The following is an 18,865-nucleotide window of genomic DNA, read 5'->3' on the forward strand; positions in this document are numbered from 1 at the left end:
AGTTCTCATTGGAATATGATGTGTTTTATCTGCTTTAAATATTATTTATTTTATGATGCTCATGAGACTAACGCAAAGGTTTTCATTATTGTTTGGTTTTAAGGGTCTACAATGGTTCCAAGTTGTAGTTTGACTTTGTTTGACTTTACTTTCGTTGGGTTTGACTTTTTAAGTTGATTTGTTTTGAATGGTTTTAAAGTTAGTCTTCCGTTGTGTGTGTGTCTTTGATATTTGCCTTAGCCGTTTTCACGGTGGCGGTTATGTCTTAGATTTTCCTATTTCGAATTTTAAAAGGGCAAAATAGGTATTTTAACGGAAAGGAATTTCTAGGGTGTTACATAGTGATATCTAGGAGCTTAGGTTGAGATTTTTATTACCATTAAAGCCAAAAACGTGTTTTAAACTTGGCCAAGTGCTTATTTAATTAAGTTATTTTAAAAGAGGGTTATTTTCACTTATTTTAATTTTTGGAAATCGGAAAATTTATTCATTAATTTTTTTTTTTAAAAAAGGTCCGATTTTTTTTTTTTTTATTTTGAAAACTCCGATTTTTTTTTCTTTTTAGTTTAGGACATCCGAATATTTTTTTTATTATTTAGTTGGGGTGTCCGAATTTTTTTAATTTGGCCGAAATTTGGGCATTTTTCGGGGCTTATTTTCGAAAATTAATTTTAAAAGAGTCAAAAGTATTTTTAGTTTGTTCATTTTGCAGGAAAGAAAGGATTGGGGTAAGTATTATGTGTTAAAAGCTTTTAAAAGCATGTTGGTGAGTTAGGTAGGAAAGAATTTGGGCATATAAGTTAGAAATAATCATGTTCTTGTATGCATTAATATTTTAGGTTGTGATGTTTGATTATGTGGATTGATTAATTGAAAGCATGTGATTATATGATTAGAAATAGTGAAATTGTTTGATTGAACATTGAACCTAACTCATGCAAGAATTGGATTGTTTTTATTTTCTTTGGGAAGGAAATTCTTTTCTAAGCCTTTTCCTTTAGAAGATGCCGATTCTTCCTAGCCAACTTTCCCAAATTGGTACTCTAGTTAAGAAAAACAATGAACATCTGTTTGACTATGTCAAGAAAATCCAATTCTATTATTCCCACATGAGCGATGTCTTAGGAGACAAGCACTATGATCTTCCTGATTGTGTTTCTGCTATGATTATTCACTGTCTTCCAGAAGAACCCCCATATCTTGCTGTTAAATCAAAGGTCTCTGATTTCTATTTACCAGGGGACGTCCCAAACTACTTTAAATATAAAAATTTCTATGGACAGTGGTACCCTGACTACAGATACTTGATTTCTTACCTCGTTAGAGTTTAGAAAGATCATTGTCAGCACTTACACATTCCATATCCCAACTACTACTATGATAATCCGTCAGGGAATAATTCCCCTTCCACTAGTCATAAGTCAGGAAGTTCTCCCACTCAGGGTAATCAAGCAGGGTCAGATGGAGGGCAGGAAGAAGGAGAGATGATGGATGAGAGTAACCATACTATTGATAGTTCCATTATGGAGATTCCAAATCCAAATCCACCTCCAACTCCAATTATAATTGATGTTTCATCTGACGATGAGGAAAATGAAGAGTTTGTCTAAGTAGAGCAAGAACCAGAGTCACCTGAACCAATGGAGGAAGAAGATGATCCTGAATTCGATCCTGGAAGCTACAAACAATCTACCTACAAGAAAGATGATGTTCGAAAGGACTAGATTTTTGTAGTATCATTTCTTTTAGGATTCTTAGATTCGTTTCCGCATTTTAATTATTCCAGTTTTAGTGAAGCAATAAATGGCATGTCCACAGTGAGTTAGTAAACTTATGAAGTTGCATAAGTTATTTAAACTCATTTTATCTCAGTATTTCATTCATTTTCTTACTCAGCAATAAAATTTCATTTATTTCCTTATCAATTAATTCATTTTATTGACAAATCATTCATTTCATTCCCAAATCATTCATTTCGTATCACTACTCCAAGAAGCCATTTCTTACTCACAAATATTCCAATAATGCATTTCTAAACTCTGGGAATCCATGGGAATTATTTTTATTTATTAATGTGATGCTTCATTAAATGTGTGGTTGGTTAGCAATCAATATTGGGTAGACAAAGCTGCAAATTTTGGGAACTTTAACTTTCGTAATCCCAATTTATTAGCTTAAAATTTAATGTGTATGCTTCAAGGGTATTAACTAGTTAGATGGGTGTCTAAGTTGAGAGAATGAAGACCCCTTTGTTTTAATTCAGGTGAAGAAAGATGGCAGGAGGGAGTGGTAACAACAACGGTGGAGGAGAGCTGAGTGAAGTTGTGAGGCAGTTGGCAGCTGTTGCCCAACAATTAGCAAGAAACTCAACCAATACTGTAGATGCTAAGGGAGAGATATTTAAGAAGGTGGCGTAGAGCAAGCCACCAACCTATCAAGGAGAGCCTGATCCAACTGTACTGGAAAACTGGTTGAGGGAGTTTGAGAAACTGTTTGGGGCAGTAGGGTGTCCGGAAACTTCAAAAGTAGGCTGTGCTACCTATTACCTCAAGGGTGAAGCTAACCTTTGGTGGCAGCAAAATGAAGCTACCATTAAGTCACTACCTGGATTTAACTGGACTATGTTTCAAGAGAAAGTTAGGGACAAGTTTTACCCTAGCTTCTTACAGAAACAAAAAAGCTGAAGAATTTTCTAACCTTGTAATGGGGAATATGTCAGTCACTGAATACTACACCAAGTTTATTGAGCTGTCATGATTTGTTAAAGAGTCTGTCTCTACAGAAAAGTCTAAGGCTAGGAAGTTTGAGAGTGGACTGACTACTAATTTGCAGTTTAAGCTATGTGGGCAAGTATTTGAAACCTTAGATGAAGTGTATGGGAGAGCTGCACACCTATATGTCTTAGCATTAAAGAAGAGGAAAGAGATAGCTGATGTGGAAGGAAAGGAAAAGAGAAAAGAGGTGGGACAGAACTCTGGAAACCCGCTAGGTAACCAAAACAACTTCAAAAAGCAAAAGTACCACCATAATAACAACAACTTCCACAATAGCAATAATTTCCAAGGCAACAATCGTCACGGAGGACGAAACTTTAATGGTGGAGCTAAGAACTTTACCTAAGGAAATAACAGGGGAGCAAGGCATTTCTACTGCAAGAGGTGTAAGAATGATCACCCTGGTAAAGATTGTGATGGAAATTTGGCTACCTGTCGTGCTTGCAACAAGTTAGGACACAGGTAGTATGAATGTTTCTCCAAGGATCCCAATTGAAACAAGCAGGGAAATAATTAAGGAGGTGCTTAGAGAAACTTTCAGGGAAGCAACAACTATTCAAGAAACAAGGGGGTACAACATAATGGAGCGAAGGGCAACAACAATAATAATGAAGGAAATCAGGTGAAGAGTGAAGCTGCAAGGAAATTGAATGTGATGAGTAGGCATGAGGCTGATTCCATGAAATATGTCATCACTGGTACCTTTTTAATTAACTCTATTCCTGTTAAAGTCTTGTTTGATTCTAATGCAACTTTTTCTTTCATTTCAAAGGCCATTGTTTCAAAACTATTAAAATGTTTGAAAACCGTAGATGAAGTAGATTTTCCTATAGTTATTCCTACGGGTGGGGTAGTAAAGTGTAACAAGACCTTGAAAGATGTACCTTTAGAAATCAAAGGAAAAGTGTTCCTATCAGAACTCATCGAGTTTGGGTTGAGTGACTTTGATATCATTTTGGGAATGGATTGGTTGAGCAAGTTCAGCGTAGAGATTAGTTGTCGATCACAGGAAGTAAAAATGACTACAACTAATAATGAGTTAGTGACATATTGGATGCATGGTGAAACCAAGTGCCCAAGGATCATATGTGTGTTAAAATTGGCAAAGTATATCAAGAAGGGGCATCCAGTGTATTTTTGTAGTGTGAGGAATATGGAAAATGAAGAGACAACTAAGCCTGAAGATATAGAAGTTGTAAATGAGTTTCTGGATGTGTTTCTAGAAGAGATTCCTGGAATGCCACCCAAAAGAGCAATTGATTTCACAATAGAGCTAGTTCCAGTAACAACACCAATTTCTAAGGCACCATATCAAATGGCACCCGCAGAGATGAGTGAGTTAAAGGAGCAATTACAGGATTTATTACAAAAGGCATACATAAGACCAAGTGCATCACCTTGGGGAGGGACAATATTGTTTGTGAAGAAGAAAGATAGAAGTATGAGGTTATGTATTGACTATAGGGAGTTAAATAAGGTCACCATAAAGAACAAGTACCCATTACCAAGGATTGATGACCTATTTGACTAGTTGAGAGGCGCAACTGTGTTTTCTAAGATTGATTTAAGGTCTGGTTACCATCAACTTAGGATTGCTGATGAAGATATTCCCAAGATTGCATTTAGAACAAGGTATGGACATTATGAGTTCACAGTAATGCCTTTTGGATTGACGAATGCTCCAGCAATCTTTATGGACTTGATGAATAGGGTGTTTTAACCATTTATGGACAAGTTTGTGGTAGTGTTCATAGATGATATACTGGTGTATTCGAAGAGTAAAGAAGAACATGTAGAACATTTAAGGGCAATTCTGCAAACACTAAAGGAAAACAAGCTTTACGCAAAGTTCTCTAAGTGTGAGTTTTGGTTAGAGAAAGTGGCGTTTCTAGGTCATTTTGTGTCCAAAGATGGGGTAGAAGTAGATCCAGCAAAGATTGAGGCAGTGAAAGGTTGGCCTACATAAAAAACAGTGTCTGACGTTAGGAGTTTCTTAGGTTTAGCAGGGTATTATAGGAGTTTTGTGAAAGATTTCTCGAAGGTTGCTAAACCTATGACCTCTCTAATGAAGAAGGACAGGAACTTTGAGTGGGATGACAAGTGTGAGAAAGCATTCCAACTCTTGAAACAAAATCTAATCACAGCGCTAATGCTTACACTACCAGACGATAGTGGAATTTATAATGTATATAGTGACGCATCCAAGAATAGTTTAGGATGTGTACTTATGCAAAATGGGAAGGTGATTGCGTATGCATCAAGACAATTAAAGACTTATGAAGTAAATTACCTTACTCATGACTTAGAACTAGCTACAATCATTTTTGCGCTAAAGATTTAGAGGCAGTACTTGTATGGAGTAAGATATAGGATTTATTCAGACCATAAGAGTTTAAAATACATTTTCACTCAAAGGGATTTAAAGTCACGCCAAAGGAGATGGTTAGAATATACGACGGATTATGACTTAGACATACAATATCATGAGGGGAAAGAAAATGTAGTCGTAGATGCTCTAAGTCGTAAAACCAGCCATGGACTTAATACTTTGATAGTGGCTGATGAGTTATGTAGAGAAATGAGGAAAATGAATCTATAAGTGGTAGAATGGGGAGTGCCAACATGCATACTTGCGAACCTAAGTATTCAACCAACAATATTTGATGAGATAAGGGAAAATCAAGTAGGAGATGTAAAGTTGGATTGGATTCGTGAGAAAATAAAGCAAGGAAAAGCTACGGATTTCAAAATTCACGAAGATGGGAGTTTAAGGTACAAGGGTCATTGGTGTGTACCACAAAAATGTGAAGAGGTAAAGAGGAAGTTCATGGAAGAAGGCCACAATATACCGTATTCAATAGACCCAAGAGGGGACAAGATATATAAAGACCTGAAAAAGATATATTGGTGGCCCAGAATGAAGAATGAGGTTGCGGAATTTGTGGCAAAGTGTCTAACTTGTTAGAAAGTGAAGATAGAACTTAAAAGACCGCAAGGAACAGTGCAATCCTTGGAAATTACTGGATGGAAATGGGATTATATTTCAATGGACTTTGTGACTTGCCTCCCAAAGTCAAAGAGTGGAAATGACACCATTTGGGTAGTGGTGGATAGACTTACAAAATCTGCAGTGTTTATACTAATGAAGGAGACCTAGAAGATGGAGCAACTTGCAAAAGCTTCCATAAAAAATGTGGTGAGATTACATGGAGTTCCAAAAGATATCGTGTCTGCACAGAGATTCTAGTTTTCTTTTAAGGTTCTCGAAGTGTGTAGGAAAACTTTGGTACAACACTTAAGATGAGTACAACGTTTCACCCTTTCACAGATGCGCAAACTGAGAGAACCATTCAAACCTTGGAAGACATGTTGAGGGCTTGTGTTATATATTTCCAAGGAGGATGGGAAGATAGCTTGGACTTAATTGAATTTTCCTATAATAATAGCTACCATGAAAGTATTGGCATAGCTCCATTTAAGGCATTATATGGAAGGAAGTGTCGCAGTCCGATCTCTTGTAATGACATAAGTGAAACAATGATTTTAGGGCCTCAAATGATCGAGGTTACAGCTAAGAAGGTAAGGGAGATTCAAGCGCCGCAAGATCGCCAAAAGAGCTACGCGGACTTGAAGCGTAGAGAGGAGGAATTTGAGGTCGGTGGCAAAGTATTGTTAAAGGTGTCACCAATGAAAGGTGTAATGAGATTTGGAAATAAAGGAAAGCTTATCCCAAAGTATATTGGTTCATATGAAGTATTGCAAAGGATAGGCAAAGTGGCTTATAGGTTGGCCTTACCTATGGAGCTAAGTAAAGTGCATGAAGTATTTCATGTATCTCAGTTAAGAAGGTATATCCCTGATAAGTCACATGTGCTACAACCCGAGACCATGGAGTTCGATCAAAGCTTAACTTATGAGGAAAGACCTGTCAAGATCCTTGACAGTAAAGTGCGTAGTACACGCAATAAGGAAGTTAAGATTATTAAAGTGCTATGGTCTAACCAAGAGTATGTAGAAGCAACTTGGGAAGCCGAGGATGAGATGATATATCCTGAGTTATTTAAGGTATGGTGAGTTACGGGGACGTACCTCATTTTCTTTAAGGGGGGTAGAATGCAGTAGAATTTCGAGCTTTTTCCCTATATTTTAAATTATTTTTGTGCTTTTTGCACATTTTTGAAGGTTATTTCGAGTAATTTTGATTACAAAGAGACATCAAAGGGAAAAATATGACAAAAGAGTACAACAATATTATACAAAGTGAGTAAAAAAGTTTGAATTTTGTTACCCATGTTTCGGGATGAAACTTCTTTTAAGGGGGGTAGATTGTAATACCCCGTATTTTTATACGCATTTTAATTTAAATAACTATTTCTTAAAGTATTTAAATAATTCGAAATGAATTACTTATGATGTTTCATTAATTTAAAAAGAATTATTTTAATTAAAAGTTTATTTTTAATTATTTAATAATCTTGAAAATATTTTATTTCATGATTTGGAAATATTGGGGCATATTATTTTATGAAAGTAAATTTTAAAGAGTTTTAAAGAAAGCCAAAATACTAGTTTGACTAGGAAAACGATCATTAAGGGTAAAAAGGGAATATAAGTTTAGGAGGGTTTTAGAAAAGAGAGTATAAATACCCATCACATGGGCAAATTAAACTTTGCCCAAGGTGGAGAATACCCAAAGGTAACCCGCTTTCTCTCTCCTCTTATTTTTCTCTTTTTCTCTTAATTTTTCCCCTTTCCCCTTTTATTTTAATTTTAATGTTTTTCACACACCACCACCATACACACCTCACGGTGGCCGGCTGCCACCACCACCATAGTTGGCCGCCGCCGCCAGCACAGGGCCGGCAGCAGCAGCAGCCGTAGGAGGTGGCGCCATCCACCCCCCCTTTCTTCCCCTTGTGCGTGTGTGTGTTTGTATATATAAAAAAAATCCTTCTTTTGATTTTTAATTCAATCCACCCTTAATCTAATTATTGTATTTGGGTTTTGTGATGATTTTTATGATGTTTGATTTTAAGTATAATGTATATAAATTTTTAGATTTGGTTTTGAATTAAAAAGCCCCAAATTATAAACCTTAGGTATCTAAGTTTATGTCTATTGATGGAAATTGTTTATGGGTGATTTAAATTATTGAAATAAGTGTTTTAAAACACAATTACAGCAATTTTAGATGGTTTAATAAAGCTAGTATTTTTATATATAAGTTATTATTATGTTTCTCAAAAGGATTTTTAATTACCCATTAATTGGGAATAAAAGTAAGGGTTTTAAATTAAATTTCAGCTTGTTTTAGAGGGTTTATGAGTGATTTAAAGAGTGTATATATGCTTGAAATTTGTGTGGAATAGGTTTTAATGCCTCTTTGTAATTTTGGTTTGTAGGAGACTTCCAAGTGAGTGATTTTATTTAGTCATGGCGATTTTGAGATCATATTCAAGGTACATTCGCATACATGGTAATTATTTGAATATGTAGAAGCATGCTAGGCTTTGTTTAATTAATTCCAAGTAGTATCATGATAGGTGTTTGTTGGAATTTGTTGATTGGATTGATGTTGGTAATGATTTGCGATGTATTAATTATTTATGATAAATTGGTGATTGGAATTAATTATGTTGACATGTTGATTATGAACCACACTTTTATTGTTGGCATGATAGATAGCATGTTTAATTAAACTAAATGTTTAATTTGGTTTGGAATATGAAAATGAAATTTTATTATGGTTCATATATTTTTTATTGATACTTTAAGCATGAGAATTGAGCTATTAAGTGTCTTAGTGCACAGGAATAAATTATATTGCGGTGCCTATATGCACTTAAGGTGTTTCTAACACTGAGGGATAGGATAAATTTATGTGGTCACTAATTATTCAAGAATTAAAATTGGTATGTTTGATTGCTTGAATGAAGTTTAATGTTTGATTGTGTTATGGCTTGAGAGTCATCCAAGTATAATAATATTTAAACAACGTAAACTGAAAGAGATTACGCACCAAAACTCTTGGAAGTATATAGCTTGAGTATGAACATATGGGGGGAGTTATGAGGTTTTATATTTAACCATGTCTTCTACTGGGAGTACAGGACGCTGTATTTTCCTTTTTATTTATTTTATGCGCAGGACATCAAGTCACTTTTATGTGACATTTGCCTACCCGATTAGCTCCCGGTGTAGTTTACCTCAATTTATTTGAGGCAAGGATTTTTGGCGGACCCGTTCGATGCGTAATCAAATTAAATAAGCAACTTATTTATTTATTGGTTGGTCGTTTGGTATGTTGTATGCCCGTAAACAGGTGCAACAAGATAAGTTGTGTGATGATAAGATGAAAGCATGTTAGTGTGTTTTTATTACGCTTATGTACTCAGCATTGCTGATTGTGTGTTGTATGTTTGTTTGGCCTTGTCTTTACCTTGGCCCTACGACGACCCATTTTTAATGGCGAGTAGTGGGGACAAGTAAAGAGAAGATTTTCAGGTGATGAAGCATTTTCATGATGGGCTTGAGTGAAGAGCGACTCATGCTTAGTTCTCATAGGAATATGATGTATTTTATCTGCTTTAAATATTATTTATTGTATTATGCTCATGAGACTAACATAAAGGTTTTCAGTATTGTTTGGTTTTAAGGGCCTACAATGGTTCTAAGTTGTAGTTTGACTTTTTAAGTTGACTTGTTTTGAATGGTTTTAAAGATAGTCTTCCGCTGTGTGTGTGTGTCTTTGATATTTGCCTTAGCAGTTTTCACGGTGGCGGTAATGTCTTAGATTTTCCTATTTCGTATTTTAAAAGGGCAAAACAGGTATTTTAAAGGAAAGGAATTTCTAGGGTGTTACATGGACAGCCGCAGACACCTGTAAAACAACAAATATTCCGTTTAACGGAATATTCGCCTTTGAAGATCAAGTTAGTGATCGGAAAACGAAAGTATTTTAGAGAGAGAAAGTAGAGAGAAGTTAGAGCAATTTGCTTATGCAATAAATGATGTGTCTCTATCCACCCCTTCTATCATAAATGATGGGGTATTTATAGGGGTTGGAATGTGTGCACTCTAGTTTTGGTGCCCTAAAAAGGAGTGATCTGATTGGCGGCTCAATTAGAGTAGGACACGTGTCCTTTGGGGGCGTCGTCATGACGCCTTTGGGGACGACCTTAAACATTTGCCCCTCAGAGGGGGTGGCTCGTACCATATGGGCCTCCTCATCTGATTTTCACTTGTCCAAGCATGTTCAAGTATTGGGCTGTTTGTTGAAAGGGGCAGACTATACTGTCCGCCTGGTTTTGGGAAAGATCATTTGGGCTAATTGCCTTGAGCCGTCTGCCTGATTTCACCTTTGATCTTAAGTCTTGAAATTAGACGGACGAGGGGTGCCACCTGTTGTAATACCCCTCATGATTGCTTTAAAGGGGTTTAATATACTATTCATACTAACAAGATGCATCTTCACTTTAGGGAGCTCATATGCTAAGATAGTTCTCAGTTAAGCGTGCTTGGCTGGGAGTAGTCTTGGGATGGGTGACCTCCTGGGAAGTTTTCCCAAGGTGCGCATGAGTGAGGACAAAATGCGCCGGAAGGGCTTATGTTGGTCTGTGGGGATAATTGTTAGCCCTTGATGCGCATTTCGTGACAATATGCCTCTCCTAATTTGTTAGGGGTCGGGGTGTTACACTTGTAATCAGGTGAGAAATCTGTCCTTTGCATTTTCCAGAGTAACGGTTCGGATTCGCTGATTTAGCCGTCTATTTTGACGTGATGTTTAAGTAACCATACATCTTCCCCGTATTTATTAACGGAACGGTTTAATTAACCGTTTGAGCTTCTAGGTTAGGTTTTTCAAAACGAGCTGTTTGAGCTTCTAGGCCGGAAAGGTAATTTTACCATTTTGCCCCCATAAATTTTACCTATAAATAGAACTTGTTTGAATTCATAAAAACACTTTGGATTTTGTGTTTTCTAGAGAGAAGTTGGAGTTTTTAGAGAGAGAAAGTGACTTTTCCTCCCAAATCTTCGAGAGCTCCGCCGTGAACTTAAGTTTTCCGTTTGAGTTTCTTGAATTTGCCGGTCACTTTATCAAGATTTTCAAAGTTCCTCAAGTTTTCTACTCGTACAGAGGTAACCATCTGCTTCTTTTTATTTTTTCCTTTTCCATTCTTGCTTTTATTTTTAAACACGAATTGACACAACACTCGAATTCGTCTGTTTCTCCTTATGAGGTCGGTCGTTCGCTTGAGGAATCTAGAGTGGACGAAGCCGACTCTTCCTCTCTTTGGAGTGGGTTCTTTTTTTGTGCGTACCAACTCACCCCCACCTATTGTTCTATATCCCTACAGTCGAACATGGCGCGTACGAGACAAACGTACGAGCGTAATGCCGAAAGAAACTTGGACAACAGTATGGTCGACCCTCTAGTCCCCTGTAATCTCGATAATACAGACAGGGAGAATACGAACGCTACATTCAGTGGTAGTGCATGTTCAGTAGTGGAGGTAACTACCTCCTTATTCGGGCAACAAGTCCAGCAAAGTACAACTTCCCAGTCTTCTTCTAAACGGACTAGGGGAGGAGAAATTGTGGCTTCCAGACAAAATCCGTTACAATGCCTTTCACAATACACCAGCTCGGTCCTGATGCCGTCCGAACTGCTATCTTCTGAGAGGCATCCTTCCACATCTCAAGCGGACGCAAGGTCTGGCCGAGGGGGGGTCATCCGACCAAAATCCCCAACAACCCTCAACACAAAATATTAGATCGGCCAGGCCACGCACTGGGATCCATATCTCTGAACCGTTTGACTTGACCCCTCGCAACGCCCCTACTTCTGGAAATCAGGCTGCCGCTGAAGGAGAGAAGAAAGATAAGGGAAAAAGACCCTTGGTGCCTGAGGGGCACCGTTGTTACTAAGGTCGGCCAAGGCTCCAGGGGGGAGTTCGGCCGAGGCCGCTACTCTGGACACGGTGCTGTCTTCAGAGTTTGGTTCGGTTAGGGCCCCGGAACCTCAAGCGGCTGAGCAAGAAGCTGAGAATCTGGACGCTGATCAAGTGGCCGAGGAGCCCAATGCCATAAATTTCAAAGACCCATACGCCTGTATTGTCGGCAATGTGGTTCCAGGCTTTCTGAACAATAAATTCAAGGAGTTAAAGGAATTCCTCAAACTTGAAAGGGGTTACCACATAGTGGCCCCAAGGCGTTCATACTTGGTGGCTGCCTGGGAAGGCAAGTCACAAAGGAGGAAATGTTTCAGTGTTTACCTAGCGGCCTTGGAGGTGGGACTCCGTTTCCCGTCACATCCGTTTGTCCAGAATCTACTAGACGAATATAATATTGCCATTTTTCAGCTGGTGCCGAACAGCTGGGTAAACATATTCGGCTACTTGGTGACGTGCCTTAGGCAAGGCATGACCCCTGACGTCTCGGTCTTCTGCGAGATGCACTCTATGGTGCAGCTGGATGCAGAGACGGACGAATGACTAGTTTTGAATACCCACAAAGATTACTTGGTAGTTATGCACAAGCCATCCAAGTGGCGTGGCTGGAAGCACTGATTCTACCGCATTAAAACCAAAGATGTGGAATTCAACTTGCGAAGGAATCGCTTCAATGCCGAGCATATTCAGCTCGGACGGGGGAATCATAAGCCCACCAAGCCACCCGTCCATCCTAACAATGAGTTCTAACTTAATTATTTCAAGATAAAAAAAAGTGATCAGGGATGGGAAGTCCGTGTCTGTTCATGTCGGCCTACGGCTAGTACCGGAACTATCCCCAAGGTGGAACCTTGTGACTTGCACGTTCAAAGATTTTTGTAACTTGTTAGGAGAGGTATCCTTCCTAATTTTACTCGGACATAATTTCTTACTTGGCCAATTTCTCTATTTTTTAGGCTTCCACTCCTAGGACAAAGTGGAAACAGCCAGCCTCTGCTTCCAAGGATGGCCAGACGTCCAAGTCTCGGAAGACTGTAGCCGCCAAGGCTAAGTCTCCCCCCCCAGGCGGCCAAGACGAAGCCGCAGACTGCTTCTAAGCAGTCTAAAGGAGAACAACCCCAACTGACACCGAGTGGGGGCTCCAAGTCCATGGATCCGCAAGCTGAAGTGGCCCATGATGAGACCGTCCGCATAGGCAAAGGAGGAAAGTCGTCCCCTCACAAAACGACCGACAACATTGCCTCGACTCTGCATGTCGAGGTCATCACAAGGCCTGAGTGGCTGGGACAACAACCCTCTCAGGCGGCCGATGAGCAGCAAAGTCAACCCCAAGAAATTAGGGATCAACCGCAGCATACTCATTCGGCCGAGTTTCGTGTACCATCTTCTCCATCCTTTTCGGAACGTATACATGGCATTTGCATGTTTAGTACATGTACTTCGATTTCAGTAATCTAACTTTCTTCATGGTTGGTACAGATTTTGTTGAATAGATGAACATGCGGCTACCCGGCCAGTCGCTTACTAGTGCTGACCGAAAAGCAATTAGGGAGGCCATGTTACGGGCCGTCCCTCAGGAGTAGCGGGAAAAGTTTCGCGGAATTGACGAGGGCTTCCTTAGTCCCATGCTTAACTGCAGTGCCGAGGTAACTATACTTTTACTAAGGTTTGGCACTTAGTTTATTTTCACGTTTTCGCTTTTACTAACTTGTTTCTGTCCGAATGCAGCTCTTCCTTAGAATCATCGCCTTCCTGGATTAACGCTCTAAGGAGCTGGAGAAGATCAAGGCTGCTTGGAACATGATCAAGAAGGTCCAGGGTGAGAACACCGGCCTGCTGGCAATGCAGGAAATTCGGCACAAAGCCGCCCTCAACGCACTATCCGAGAAGTCAGGCAAACAGAATGAGGACATCGTCATAATGGGCAATGCCCTTAGGCAGGAGCGACTTGCTCAGGAGGCCCTTCAAAAGGAAAGGGACGAGGTGGTCGCTAACGCTTCTTAGTGGAAGGAGGGCTTCAAAGCCTTTGAGAAGCTGAAGGCCGAGCTGGATCCAGCTTCCACGCTCTTCAGGCGACTCTGGACCAAGTGGACTCCCTCAAGTCTATTGCGGACTTGACCGAGCAGCTCAAAGCGCCACGATCGATCGACCCTCAGAAAGCGGTCCAACTTGTGCATGTGGCCTAGGAGAGGCTGAAGTGCCGTTTTTATGAAGCGTTCTCCATGATGTTTCCCATCTGTGAGGTGGCTTACTGTAGACACCTGATTGTGTCTCCCCAAAAACCAAACCTAGTGATGAGTACCTTTCATGTCTTTGATTATCGAGTTAGGTGAAGAGTTGAAGAGTCTCGTGAAGCTCCCTTTAACCTTGACCATTTGTAACCTTTCCTAAAATGTTTTAAGCCAAAATCACTCATTTCATGCCTAATCTTGGCATTGTGCAACACATGGCTGATGAAATACACATGGATCTGATGGCTGTCTCGTTTAGCAAGTAGGACGACGCTTAAGGAGTGATTAAAAATTGCAAGATACATGTATAGCTTCTCATCTTTAAGCGGTCTGACGAGCCGAGGGAGTGTATACAAGTGATTCTTCAGTTGAATAAAGGCTTCCTCGGCCTCTTCGGTCCACTCGAACATTGTTTTTTTCTTGATGGTTTGAAAAAAATTGCGACACTTATCCCCTGATCTTGACAGAAACCGTCTTAGAGCGGCTAAGCAGCCGGTCAGAACTTTTTTTTATGGTTCTCAGTGATTTCATGTCTAACACCACTTGGATCTTCTTAGGGTTGGCCTCAATACCGCGCTGATCAATCAAAAATCCGAGAAATTTGCCGGACTCAACACCAAAGACACACTTCTTCGGATTTAACATCATCTTATGCCGCCTAAGTTCGACAATTGTTTCTCGGAGGTCACTCAGATGATCGACCGACTTCTTTGATTTATATGCCTCCATGTTCCGGCCGATCTGTTCTCTAAAGACTATATTCATAAGTCTCTGAAATGAGGTTGGGGCATTCTTCAGGCCGAACGACATGACTTTGTAACAATACAACCCTTGCTCGGTCACAAATGGTGTTTTCTCTTGATCTTCTTCCCACAAAGGGATTTGGTGAATCTAGAATAGGCATTCATAAAACTCATCAAGGCATGTCCAACCATTGAATCAACCAGGCGGTCGATTTTAGGCAAGAAAAAGCTATACTTGGGACATGCCTTGTTAAGATCAGTGTAATCAACATACATCCTCCAAGTTCCATTCAGCTTTTTGACCAAAACTACGTTGGTCACCTAATCAGGATAATAACATTGCCGAATAAAACCTGTGTCTAACAAATTCTTTACTTCGGCCTCGGCCGCCTGATTCCTCTCTTCACCATGGTTTCTTTTCTTCTGCCGGATAGGCTTCATAGCCGAATTCACTGTTATCTTGTCTACGGCCAGATCTGGGCTTATACCGGCTTCTCATGAACTTCGAACGCAAATACATCTTTGAATTCTCTTAACAGATTTACTAAGTCATCTCTAAGCATGTCTATGGCCATAGTGCCGACCTTGACCATACGATTAGGGTCCAACACTATGTCCGTATGATCGCCGGCTGGCTGCGGCCTTAGCTCTTCTGGCCGGCCGACGGTCATTGATTGCTATGCCTGCTCTTTCTTGAATGACTTGAGCTTTTCGCTGACCTGCATTGCTTGGAGTGACCCTCCTTCTGAGTTTTGCTCAGACGCCTTGCCATGTTCGAGTGAAGTTGGCTTCATGGCCCGCTGATTACACTCTTTTGCCATTATTTGGTTCCCCTGAATTGAACCTATCTTCCCCTCCGACCGCTTAAACTTCATCAACATTAAGTGATGGAAAATTACAACCTTTGCTAAGTTCAAGGTTGGACGACCGATGATGACATTATAGCCAGTGAGCTCTTTAACGACCATGAAGTGGACGACCATGTTCCTTCCTTCTCCCTTTTGTCTAAATCGGACAGGCAAGTCTATTCGTCCAACGGGCTGGATAATGCTCCCACCAAACCCAACTAACGGGTGAGAGATATCCTTCATAGCATCTTCGGGAAACTTCAAAATTTTCAAACAAGCTAGGCTGATTATGTCGGACGAGCTGCCAGTATCAATCAATACTCGTCCAACCTTCAGATTGACAACCTTGAGGATGAACACCATAGGGTCATTATAGGGGGCTTTGATTTTGCCTCTATCCGCCTCGCAGACAGTCACCTCTGGGAATGGCTCAGCCTTGAACTCCTCCGTATCACTACTAGAAAACAGGCCATTTTTGACGAAAAAATTCCGTCGGAAAACCTGTTTCCGACGGAATTTCCGTCAGAAGGGGTTGTCGGAAAACCTTTTGTAGGAAAAACGACCTTTTCCGACGGAATTTCGGTCAAAATTGTTCCGTCGGAAGAGGAGTTCCGGCACCGAAAAAGTTCGTCGGAAAATCAAACCTAGAAAAAAAAAAAGCCCCCCACCCCACACCATCACCACCCCCACGGCCTCACCTCCCCCTTAAGCGCTACCACTCCACCAGCCCCAACCCCAAACAATGACCACCACCAGCCCAAACCCCACCCCATGACCACCGTTCACCACAAAAAAAAAAAAAAAAAAAAAAAAAAAAAAAAAAAAAAATTGAAAATAAAATTAACCACCAAAACAGGTAGATCTAATAATGAAAAACATGTAGATCGAAAATTAACCACGAAAATAACGACAATTATCCCAAAAAAAGCGAAACAAGATCTAACATTCCGAATTTCAGTAAAAATAAAATAAAATCAACCACAAAAAATTTAAGGAATTAGATAAATATACAATTATCTCATACAATTTATAACCTAATATTACAATTACTTCAAAAATTAACCATAATCAGAAATTTATAAAAAAAATAAAACTAGATCTACAATACTTGTGCGGTTGACGATTCTAGCGACGGTGGTTGTGCAATTGATGTTGTTGCGCTTTGTCAATGTTGTTGTGGTCGTCGTTGTTGTTGCACTGTTGTTGTGGTCTCCGTTGTTGTTGTTGTTGGTTGTTGGTGATGGTGTTGGTGATGGCGATGGCGATGGTGTTGGTCATGGATAGAAGAAAGAGGGGAAAGAAGAGGAGAGAAGAAAGAGGCGGACAAAGAAGAGAAGAAAAAAGGAGAAGAAAATAGAGGAAAGAAGGAGAAGAAAGAGGCGGACAGAGAAGAGAGGAAAGAAGGAGAAGAAAACAGAGGAAGAAGGAGAAGAAAAGAGGCGACCAGGAGGAGAGAGGAAAGGAGGGGCGCGGGAGAGAGAAAGAGAAGAGAGGGAAAAAAGAAAAGGGGCGGAAGAGAAAAGGGTTAGGGTTAGGGTTTGGTAAAGAAATTTCATTTTTTCTTCTTTTTTTTTTTAAGTTATATTCTGACGGAAAATCCGTCGGAAATTTCCGACTGAATATTTTTCCGTCGGAAATGACCTTTTCCGACTGAATATTCCGTTGGGAAATACAAATATTCCAACAGATTTATATTCCGTCGAAAATTCCCGACGAATTGCTTGAATTCGTCGGAAATATACGACGGAAAAAAAATCCGTCGGAAATTTTGAATTTTCCGACGGAATTAGGTGTCCGTCGGAACCAGTCCGTTTGAAATGGGCTGTTTTCTTGTAGTGTATGCATCACCTTCCCCAATTGCCTAGCATCCTGCTTGATACCCTTCATGGTCGGGCCGCCAGTAGCGAAGCCACTTGAAATGACGGCCACAAACCTTGAGTCTGTGTTATTCCCATCTTCATTATCTTTTTTCTTTTCCTTCTTCTTGGACTTGTTTCCATCTGAGAGTTGGTGAACTTTGACTTCAGAACGTATGAGTTGAGGATGCCCTTTTCGGCCAGCTTATCCAACAAACCTTTCAGGTTATTGCATTCGTTCGTATCATGCCCCACATAATTGAGGTAATGGCAGTACTTGTTCTTGTTCCGATACTGGGCTGGCCCCCTCAGAGGTTGGGGATTATCAAATTCAAACTTATTCTTGATTTCCATCAAAATTGAGTAACAATATTTATTGTATTCATACTGTGGTTCGTACGTCTTGGCTTTCTTTAACTTGGTCTGTTGGCAATCAGCGACCCAGACTTCTTTTCTTTTGTTACCTCCTTCCCTCTTTTTGCCGGCCGAGTCTCGATGAGAAGAGGGTTTCTTCTCGGCGCCCTTGGTCGGCTCTTCTGCTTTTGTAAGCGAATAGAAATCAACTGCCTCTATATATGATTCGGCATCCCGCAGAACACCTGCGTATGTTCGAATCTTCTTTCTGATCAAGTCAAACTTGAAACCATTATGCCTTAATCCTCGAAGAAACTATGAGTAGTCCATTTCATCCAGCAGGTTCTGAATTTGTGCTTTCTCCATGCTAAACCTTTGAACGTACGAACACAACCCCTCTTTCTTCCCTTGGACGATGGTCGCAAAGTTAAGACTAGTCTTTAGGGGTGGTATATTGTAGGAGAAGTTTCTAACGAACAACAAGCTGAGAGTTGTAAAACAATTGATGCATCCGGCCGGCGGACTGTTGAACCAGTCTTGAGCCACACCCTTAAGGGTGGTCGAGAAGCATTTTCACCAAGTGACATCATCCATACTTTGCAAGTACATCAAATTCTTGTACGAGGAAATATGTTCTTCTAGGTTGCCCGTACCATCATAAGAACCCACAAGTACACTCTTCACTTTAGCTGGATGGGGAGAGTTGAGAATTTCTTGAGAAAATGGAATCGACTTGTCACCTAGAGTCATCAAGCGCATTTGCTAATCAATAGGCTGAGGTTGAGCGGCCGGTAAGCTGCCTGGTCGTACGGTTGGACATATTGCTCGTACTGCTCGTACACTAGGGGAGTAGGTGGCAGAATTGCACCATAATTATGGGGCATTTGAAACTGAGCTAGTTGAGATAAAGGAACTGGAGTTAAAGTACAATGAGCTTAACTTCTGCTGGTTCTGACTGAGCTAGTATGCTTGGAGAGGGTATGGTTTGACATTTCATCCGGCATGGTAGGAGTGGAAGCAGTGTCTGTGTAGTAGGACTATGCCCACTCCTGGCGTTTGTTCCGAAGGTAGTCTCTAGCATCCTTGAAGCGCTGGGATGGCTCGTTTG

At 40.2% G+C, this 18,865-nt stretch overlaps 1 protein-coding gene across 1 annotated transcript; it reads right to left on the reverse strand.

Annotated features, from left to right (window-relative positions):
* Positions 1 to 15,376: 15,376 nt before the first annotated feature.
* LOC110728651 lies at positions 15,377 to 15,910 on the reverse strand. The gene has a single exon (XM_021908295.1). It carries the CDS (start codon positions 15,908 to 15,910, stop codon positions 15,377 to 15,379), a length of 534 nt encoding a protein of 177 aa, XP_021763987.1.
* Positions 15,911 to 18,865: the final 2,955 nt, after the last annotated feature.

Source organism: Chenopodium quinoa, unplaced genomic scaffold (genome assembly GCF_001683475.1).
Source record: "Chenopodium quinoa cultivar QQ74 unplaced genomic scaffold, ASM168347v1, whole genome shotgun sequence".
In the NCBI taxonomy this organism is placed as follows: Eukaryota; Viridiplantae; Streptophyta; class Magnoliopsida; order Caryophyllales; family Amaranthaceae; genus Chenopodium; species Chenopodium quinoa.

Coding starts and splice junctions, on each gene's coding strand:
- LOC110728651 (XM_021908295.1), bottom strand. CDS start 15,910: ATGGTGTTCATCCTCAAGGTTGTCAATCTGAAGGTTGGACGAGTATTG.